Source organism: Girardinichthys multiradiatus, chromosome 11 (genome assembly GCF_021462225.1).
Source record: "Girardinichthys multiradiatus isolate DD_20200921_A chromosome 11, DD_fGirMul_XY1, whole genome shotgun sequence".
In the NCBI taxonomy this organism is placed as follows: domain Eukaryota; kingdom Metazoa; phylum Chordata; class Actinopteri; order Cyprinodontiformes; family Goodeidae; genus Girardinichthys; species Girardinichthys multiradiatus.
In genome coordinates, this window is record NC_061804.1 from 20,708,097 (window position 1) to 20,718,042 (window position 9,946).

The 9,946-nt window shown below is 41.4% G+C and overlaps 1 protein-coding gene across 1 annotated transcript; it reads right to left on the bottom strand.

Annotated features, from left to right (window-relative positions):
• Positions 1–2,855: 2,855 nt before the first annotated feature.
• On the bottom strand, positions 2,856–3,827 carry LOC124876825 (olfactory receptor 1-like). The gene has a single exon (XM_047379837.1). The coding sequence runs from the start codon at positions 3,825–3,827 to the stop codon at positions 2,856–2,858; it is 972 nt and encodes a 323-aa protein (XP_047235793.1).
• Positions 3,828–9,946: the final 6,119 nt, after the last annotated feature.

Here is a 9,946-nt window from a genome sequence, read left to right on the forward strand (position 1 = left end):
GCCTAAAGGTGAAATAAGTTCACAACAGCTCCTTAAACTGACTGGTAAGTGACACGAAAGCGGGCAGGCCGGTAGCTTGAGAACAGTTGTTGGACAGCTGAGTGGCTTCAATTTTTTGAATAACACTTTTACTGGATTATTATTATGACAAATGTGTACACTTGCAAATAACATGTTAAGCATAAGTTGAAGGATTCTTCACAGCACAATAAGATAAGGTAAGGTAAGGTACGTTTATTTATATAGCGCTTTTCAGCAACGAGACACTCAAAGCGCTGTTCATGCAATTACAATACAATCACAAAGAAAATAAACACAGACACAGACACAAAAACAAGTCAAATGATACAATCAAACAAGAGAGGTAATTTTAAAAAATAAAATAAAATAAAGAGGATAGAATGATGGATAAGAAAATGAAAGGAAAATTGGACTGAAAACGTAACTAATTATGCTTAGATGTCACAGTCAAAGGCCACTCTAAACAAATAAGTTTTTAATCTTGATTTAAAGCAACTTAGGGTTTTGGCGCTTTTACTGTTTTCTGGGAGTCTATTCCAAATTAGTGGAGCATAAGAACTAAAAGCTGCTTCTCCATGTTTAGTTCTGGTTCTGGGTGTGCCGAGTAGATTTAAACCAGAAGACCTGAGAGCTCTGGGTGGTTGATACACTGACAACAAGTCTGTAATGTATTTTGGTGCTAAGCCATTCAGTGATTTATAGACTAACAGAAGTATTTTAAACTCTATTCTCTAAGCTACAGGGAGCCACTGTAGGGACTTTAGAACCGGGGTGATGTGCTCCACTTTCTTAGTTCTAGTGAGGACGCGGGCAGCAGCGTTCTGGATCAACTGCAGCTGTCTGATCGACTTTTTAGGCAGACCTGTGAAGGCACCGTTGCAGTAATCAATTCTACTAAATATGAAGGCATGAATTAGTTTTTCAAGGTCCTGCTGAGACATTAGTCCCTTAATCCTGAAGATGTTTTTTGGGTGATAGAAGGCCAACCTTGTTACTGTCTTTATGTGCCTCTGAAGGTTCAGGTCTGAGTCCATCACTACACCTAGGTTTTGAGCCTGATTGGTGGTTTCTAGCTGTATTAACTGAAGCTGTGTGCTAACTTTTAAACGCTCTTCCTTTGGTCCAAAGATTATTACTTCAATTTTGTTTTGATTCAGCTGAAGAACATTTTGGCCCATCCATGCATTGATTTCTTCTAAGCATTTACCCAGTGCTTGAATGGGTTCATAGTCACTTGGTGACATCGTAACGTATAGCTGTGTGTCGTCTGCATAGTTATGACAACTTACGTTGCTGTTTATGAAAATCTGAGTTAGGGGGAGCAGGTAGATATTGAATAGGAGGGGCCCTAAGATGGACCCTTGGGGAACACCACATGTGATATTTGTGCTCTCTGATGTAAAGTTACCAATTGACACAAAAAAGTCCTTGTCCTTCAAGTAGGATTTAAACCAGTTGAGTGCTGTACCAGAAAGGCCGACCCAGCTTTCCAGGCACCCTAATAAAATGGAGTGATCAACAGTGTCAAATGCTGCACTAAGGTCCAATAATACCAGCACTGTGGTTCTTCCACAGTCTGCATTTATGGTAATGTGTGGGTATTGTGTGTATGCTGCAGAATTAAATCTTTAGGAAGGCGATGTAGGAGCGTCATTTTTCTATGGCATCATGTCTTGCAACGCCTTTTAAACGAGAGTCTGAATAAAATACAATCCAAATAGTGGAGTTGTTTTAAGACCGTTAACGTCTACTTTGATCTTGGCCCCATTTCCCTTCTTGTAGAAAAATAAAAACCGAAATTATAAGTGGTCACTGAAACCATATGCATGTTGCTATTTTTTGAGGACAGATGACAGTATAACGTAACGTTTTTAATTCCTGACAGTTTAATATATTACATATATAAAATAGTCATCAATATCCTTTGATAAAGAGCAGATAAAGAGCAGTACCTCATCAAATAAAAAATAAAAAAACCTTCATAGACTCAAAGACAACATTCCACTTTTTAATTTCTTTGATTACGACCATAATTTTACTGGATTATTATTATGACAAATGTGTACACTTGCAAATAACATGTTAAGCATAAGTTGAAGGATTCTTCTCAGCACAACTGGAGAACTAAACACAGTCTAGGAGGAAGTTTACCCAAAAACAAAAAGACAGGATGCAGAGAACGATGCAAACAAAACAACCACTGATACATTTGAATCTTGAAAGATTGATCAGTCCTTTCTGGCTCGGTCGGTCAAGATTTTCCTAATAAACTCTAATGGTTGGTATTAGTCTGCAAACTCTGCCCCATAGGAGCACGCACTTCCCTGTGAAGAGTAACCACCTGGGACTGATTAACCAGTCAGAAGCAACTGATTAACAACCTCATGACTGAGTATTAATCATTAAAAAGAGCAGATTTCATCAAATAAAAAAAACCTTCATAGACTCAAAGACAACATTTTACCTTGGTATTCAATGTAAGAATTGACATAGCAGAGTGAAAATTAAATATGTGAATTTGGCAGGTAATCTTTTACAGAATTTACTGGGAGGATGTGGGCATACCTATGAAATGTTCTGCTTTACAAATAACACACTATCTGCGAGGTTATAAAGATGAGTAAGACCAAATTAGTGAAATTCTAAATAATGGGAAGCCTAAAATTAAGCATTCTGCCACAGAGTTCTACATGTCCTCTTTGAAAAACAATGATAGATGAAGTATTTTTGGTCACAGTCCAGGATAAATATGTGAGCCCACAAGAAGAATTGAGCTGACAGCCAACAGATCTTGACTTTTAATGTAGGCTTACAAGTCGGTAAAAGTACGTTTATCAATTTGATATCATGCCTCTTTTTTTTTTTAATAGCCTCTTAACCGCGTTTATCACTTCCTCTGTCTTTAAAGAGTATATAATGGGATTAAGCAGAGTGGGACATATGTGTGACAAGCTTGAATTGAGGATTCTCACATTAGGATTAATATTAGTAATGTTTACAATTATATTTGTGCCCAGATATGGTATGAAAGATAGTGCCACCAGAATCAGATGAGAAGTACAAGTTTGCATTGCTTTAAGTCGTTCTTCTCTGGATGCAGTCCTGCTCAGCGCTATAGAAATGCAAACATAGGTGGCACCTATCAGTACAAGAGGAATGCAGATGACCAAAGTAAAAGTAACATTTGCCATTACAGTATTTAGAAAAGTGTCATTACAGGCTAGACGAAATGTTGGTCCATGATCACAGAAAAAACTTTGTATTACTATAGATCCACAGAAGGACAGGCGCTCAAGAAGACCAACCAAGACTGCAATTACCATCAACATAGAAATCCATGAACACAGCAGAATCGTGACTATGGATTTCTTTGTGACAATAACATTGTATCTTAATGGAAAGCAAATTGCAATTAATCTGTCATATGCCATTGTGACAAGCGTCCATGACTGCATACTTCCAAAGAATAAAACAAAGAACATGTAACTTAGGCATGCCTCATAAACAATGTATCTCCTCTCAAACAGAAATGTGTCCAATAGTTTTGGGATGAGAGCAGTGCTCCCACACAGATCTGTCAGAGCCAAGTTGAACACTATAATGTATCTGGGAGTGTGAAGAGTCTTCACAAGGTAGATAACAGAAAGCAGAAAACCATTGCCAAGGACAGTCATGATGTACACAAAGCACAAAAAGATGTAATAATACTTAACATGAGGGATATCGTAAAACCCACTGAGATAAAACTTTACAGGACGAACACGTGTGGAGTTCAATATGTTGGTAAACTGACTCTCTTTGTACATCACTATTATCTTTTTTGACAGGCTATAAAAAGAAAACAGAATAATTTTTTAAACTACAAAAAGAACAGAATTAAGACAGGCACTGTTCATTGAAAGAAGATGTATCCTCTCGACACTCTAGAGAACAGCAAATATTTGCTGCTTGCCAGTGAACTGTTCCCACTTATATATTTTGCCTAATGATCATGACTTGAATCCTGCCCTGTGTCACTGAGTGACATTATAATGGTTTATAATATGAGGTGGCGGAAAGTTCACTACAAGGACATTCAACGTTGTTGAAAAAAATAATTATGGTATTGTACAAACAAAGCACAATTATGTTAAACCCAGAAAAATATAAATCTTGTGTAGCAAGATAAAGCAATCGTAATTTGAATTAATGTTCAGAACTAAATTAGCATCAATCTAAAAATCATTAATGTCAAGGAAGATTTCTTTACCTCTTCACGCGGCATTATCTATTACATTAAACAAAAACAGTTGTTGGACAGCTGAGTGGCTTCAATTTTTTGAATAACACTTTTACTGGATTATTATTACGACAAATGTGTACACTTGCAAATAACATGTTAAGCATAAGTTGAAGGATTCTTCACAGCACAATAAGATAAGGTAAGGTAAGGTACGTTTATTTATATAGCGCTTTTCAGCAACGAGACACTCAAAGCGCTGTTCATGCAATTACAATACAATCACAAAGAAAATAAACACAGACACAGACACAAAAACAAGTCAAATGATACAATCAAACAAGAGAGGTAATTTAAAAAAATAAAATAAAATAAAGAGGATAGAATGATGGATAAGAAAATGAAAGGAAAATTGGACTGAAAACGTAACTAATTATGCTTAGATGTCACAGTCAAAGGCCACTCTAAACAAATACGTTTTTAATTTTGATTTAAAGCAACTTAGGGTTTTGGCGCTTTTACTGTTTTCTGGGAGTCTATTCCAAATTAGTGGAGCATAAGAACTAAAAGCTGCTTCTCCATGTTTAGTTCTGGTTCTGGGTGTGCAGAGTAGATTTAAACCAGAAGACCTGAGAGCTCTGGGTGGTTGATACACTGACAACAAGTCTGTAATGTATTTTGGTGCTAAGCCATTCAGTGATTTATAGACTAACAGAAGTATTTCAAACTCTATTCTCTAAGCTACAGGGAGCCACTGTAGGGACTTTAGAACCGGGGTGATGTGCTCCACTTTCTTAGTTCTAGTGAGGACGCGGGCAGCAGCGTTCTGGATCAACTGCAGCTGTCTGATCGACTTGTTAGGCAGACCTGTGAAGGCACCGTTGCAGTAATCAATTCTACTAAATATGAACGCATGAATTAGTTTTTCAAGTTCCTGCTGAGACATTAGTCCCTTAATCCTGAAGATGTTTTTTGGGTGATAGAAGGCCGACCTAGTTACTGTCTTTATGTGCCTCTGAAGGTTCAGGTCTGAGTCCATCACTACACCCAGGTTTCGAGCCTGACTGGTGGTTTCTAGCTGTATTAACTGAAGCTGTGTGCTAACTTTTAAACGCTCTTCCTTTGGTCCAAAGATTATTACTTCAGTTTTGTTTTGATTCAGCTGAAGAAAAGTTTGGCCCATCCATGTATTGATTTCTTCTAAGCATTTACCCAGCGCTTGAATGGGTTCATAGTCACTTGGTGACATCGTAACGTATAGCTGTGTGTCGTCTGCATAGTTATGACCCTTGGGGAACTCCACATGTGATTTTTGTGCTCTCTGATGTAAAGTTACCTACTGACACAAAAAAGTCCCTGTCCTTCAAGTAGGATTTAAACCAGTTGAATGCTGTACCTGACATCATTTTTGACACTGATCTGACCCACATGCAGAAAGAACACAAGTAGAAAGCATCAAACGGTGAAAAGAAGTTTATTATTTCTAAATCCTACACAGGGATGACAGGGATCTGGTCTCTCCAACTGTGCGAGAAAAAAGAACTGATAAGAAAACAGGACGGCAATGTATATATAAATATAAATATCATGAATATAAATAAATGCTCTTACTAGAGAGTGAACGGAATCCGCCAGGGGAGACGGGGTTTAGGAGAACTGAAGTAGAGCTCACAGCGAATTGTGCTTTCTGTGGAAAGCGAGCGGAAGGTGAAGCAGGAGTTACGTAGGAGGGTGGACAGGTCTGCAGGAGAAGTACGCTTGTCGTAATGTAGCACAGATCCAGTAAAAGGTGAAGATTGCTCAGTCCAGGAGTGTACGTAGAATTCCAGACAGGTAATCCAAAAGGCTCCAAGCGCTCGAGGAATAGTTAAGGGATCGATGGACATCAAGGTTACTGATACCTAAGGCGAAAACACAAATGTCAGAAAGGAACAGAGCAGATCAAAACCCAAAAACTGGCTCGAGATGATTACCACATAGGCTCAACACTCAGGCGACAAGTAGCAGGCAGCCACGGCTTAAGTAGCGTACACGGCGATCAGAAGATGGGAAACACCTGTCCACATTCCTCCTGTAGCTCGACACCCTCTGCTGGACGAATAAGGTTAGCAGCAAGCAGAAAACAGACAGGCTCCCAGAACCCGACATTACCCCCCCTTCAATGACCGCCGCCTGTTGGTCCAGAGGAAGTTGAAGGCAAGGAAGCACGAAAATCCGAGAAAAGAGAAGAATCACAAATGAAGGATCGAGGTACCCAAGAGCGATCCTCAGGACCGTAACCCTCCCAATCGATGAGGTACTGCCAACCACGACCTCGTCGACGGGAGTCCAGGATGCGTCTTACCTGATAGACAGGGCCACCCAAGTGATCCTGGGCGGGTGGTGGGGGTTCGGCAGGAGGGCACAAAGCACTGGTGAACACTGGCTTTACCTGAGAAACATGAAAAGTGGGGTGGATGCGAAAACTAGGAGGCCACCGAAGACGAACTGCAGTGGAACCGACTAAAGAGTCAATCACATAGGGTCCAATAAAACGAGGAGAAAGTTTCTTAGAAATAGATTTTAGAGGAATGTCACGCAGAAAACTTAGCAGAGTGGTACCAATGGATGACAAGAGAACGGGCAATGGTGGGAACAAAAATCTTGTCTTGTGGACCAGTGCCTGGATCAAGTTCCTCCCGCTGAGCGCGGGTAACAAAGTCCTCAATCTCCCACCTAAGAGAACCCACCGTCCAGCTAGAAGGCAGAATGGAGACCGGTTTAAGTTCAACCTCATCAGCAGAAAACTGACGGGACAGAGCATCAAGTTTAGTATTCTTAGACCCTGGGCGATAGGAAATAGCCAGATTAAAGCGGGAGAAAAATAAGGACCAGCGAGACTGACGGGGATTGAGTCGCTTAGCAGCTTGTAAGTAGGCCAGGTTCTTATGATCAGTCCACACAATGACAGGTAAACAGGCTCCCTCAAGCCAATGACGCCACTCCTCCAGAGCCAATTTAATGGCTAACAGTTCCTTGTCACCGACATCATAATTGCGTTCTGCATCACTTAGTCTGTGGGAAAAAAAAGCACAAGGATGCAATTTACCATCAGAAGCAGCAGACGGGGACAGAACAGCTCCAACCCCTAAGTCAGAAGCATCAACCTCCATGGTAAACTGTCTGGCAGTGTCAGGGTGGATAAGTATTGGTGCACGGGAAAACTTCATTTTTAGAGCTTGAAAAGCTGAATCTGCCTCCGAAGTCCAGGTGTAATGCAACTTAGTGGAGGTCAGAGCCGTCAGAGGTGCAGCGGTCTGGCTGTAGTTCTGTATAAACCTCCTGTAAAAATTAGCAAATCCCAGGAAGCGTTGAAGTTGTTTTCTTGTCTCGGGAATTGGCCACTCCAGGACTGCCTTGATCTTATCAGGATCAGAACGAACCTGTCCACCCTCTAAGATGAGACCCAGGAATGTAACAGAGGACTGATGAAACTCACATTTCTCAGCCTTAATAAATAATCGGTTCTCCAGCAGCCGCTGAAGGACTAGTCGAACATGATGATGGTGTTCTTCAAGGTTTCTGGAGTAGATCAGAATATCGTCGAGGTACACAAAAACAAAGATGTTAAAAAAATCTCTTAACACATCATTAATCAGCGACTGGAAGACTGCTGGGGCATTGCAAAGTCCAAAAGGCATGACTAAATACTCAAAATGACCCAAAGGAGTCTGAAAAGCTGTCTTCCACTCGTCCCTCTGACGGATTCTAACTAAATGATAAGCACTCCTAAGGTCAAGCTTAGTAAAAACAGTAGAACCCTGAACTGGTTCGAACGCAGAGGAAAGTAAAGGAAGTGGGTACCTATTCTTAACTGTAATCTGGTTCAAGCCCCGATAATCAATACAGGGACGAAGGGAACCATTCTTCTTTCCAACAAAAAAAAAAACCTGCACCCACTGGGGAGGAAGAGGGACGAATAATACCAGCAGCTAGGGAGTCATTAATGTAATCCTCCAAGACCTGTCGTTCAGGTCCAGAGATAGGATACAACCTACTGGTGGGTAGAGGAGCCCCAGGAAGAAGGTCAATGGCACAGTCATAGGGCCTATGGAGGGGTAGAGAGAGAGCGTTACTCTTGCTGAAGGCTAGTCCTAAATCATGGTATACTGTAGGAACCCCGGAAAGGTCGGGACAGTCATCACTAAGAGGACTAGGCACAATGGAGTTCCTAACAGGTAAGGCCGACTGAAGACAATTGGAATGACAATAATTAGACCAGGCCTCAATGCGGAGTTCGGACCAGTTTAAATGAGGGTTGTGTTTATGCAGCCAAGGAAAACCCAGAACTAAAGAAGACTGAGAAACCGGAAATACATAAAAAGAAATCATTTCCCTATGATTTCCAGAGAGAACCAGTTCAATCGGTATGGTCTTGTGAGTAACTCTATGCAGCCTCCGTCCATCTAAGGCAGAAACTAATCGTGGCGTATCAAGAAGTACAATCTCAATCGGGGCCAGTTCTACCAACTTGCTATCGATAAAATTCTGCTCACAGCCAGAATCAACGAGTGCTAAAAGATTCCTAGTCTGCTGACTACCAATCAAGGTGGCTGGTAGGGAAAATCTAGGGGCTTCAAAATCATTAAACTGGTCCGTTAGCTCCCCCGAAAAAACTAGCGGACCCTGTCTTTTGGCCGGGTAGGACAGGTTGGACAAGCTGCAATAAGGTGATTGGATGAACCACAGTAAAAACACTGGTTCCCCTGTCTACGACGTTGTCTCTCCTCAGGGGTAAGGCGAGTGCGACCTATCAACATGGGTTCAGGTTCAGGCAGAACTACTTGAGGAAGAGACCTAGCGTTGGGTGGTGATCTTGCAGAAAAAGAAGAACGAGCCCGGAAATGCTCAGAATGGGCTCTCCTTCTCTCACGCATACAACTGTCAATCCGTGTAGCTAACAAAATTAGCTCATTAAGGGTCTTAGGTTCATCAATCAAGGTGAATTCATCCTTCAGTGGCTCATCTAGGGACTGGAAAAAAGCTGTTCTAAGAGCACTATCATTCCAGCCAGAAGCAGCTGCAAGAGTACGAAATTCTAGGGCTAAATCAGAGACTGGTCTATTTCTCTGATTCAAGGCCCACAACTGGCGAGAGACGCTAGTCTGGTCGGTCTCAGAGGAGAAAGCCAGCTTAAACTCAAGAATGAAGTCATCAAAAGAGCAATCAAACTGATTACAGTCAGAAAAACGAGCCTCAGCCCAACGTAAGGCCCTCCCTGTAAGTAATCCCAGTATAAAAGAAATCTTAGCATCATCATGGGGAAAACTAGCAGGAGAGCGGTTAAAGACGAGAGTACATTGTAACAAAAACCCCTTACAATGATCAATGTCACCGGAGAACTTCTCCGGAACAGGGGAAGTGACGTCGCGTGAGTGTGAAAGACGTTGAGAAGTAGAAGCTGCTACAGCGCCCTCAGAGGAACCGGAGGTCTGAGGACTTAAAGAATGCTGGAGTAGCGAGACAATATGATCTAGCTGCTGATTATTCCGTTGGATCTGTTCAGAAAGACAACAAAGAGCAGAGTCATGAGAGTGAATCTGGTGAGAGTGTTCAGATAGAGTTCTACTGAGACTCTCTGCTGGGTCTGTCTGGCCTGAGTGTTCTGACATCATTTTTGACACTGATCTGACCCACATGCAGAAAGAACACAAGTAGAGAGCATCA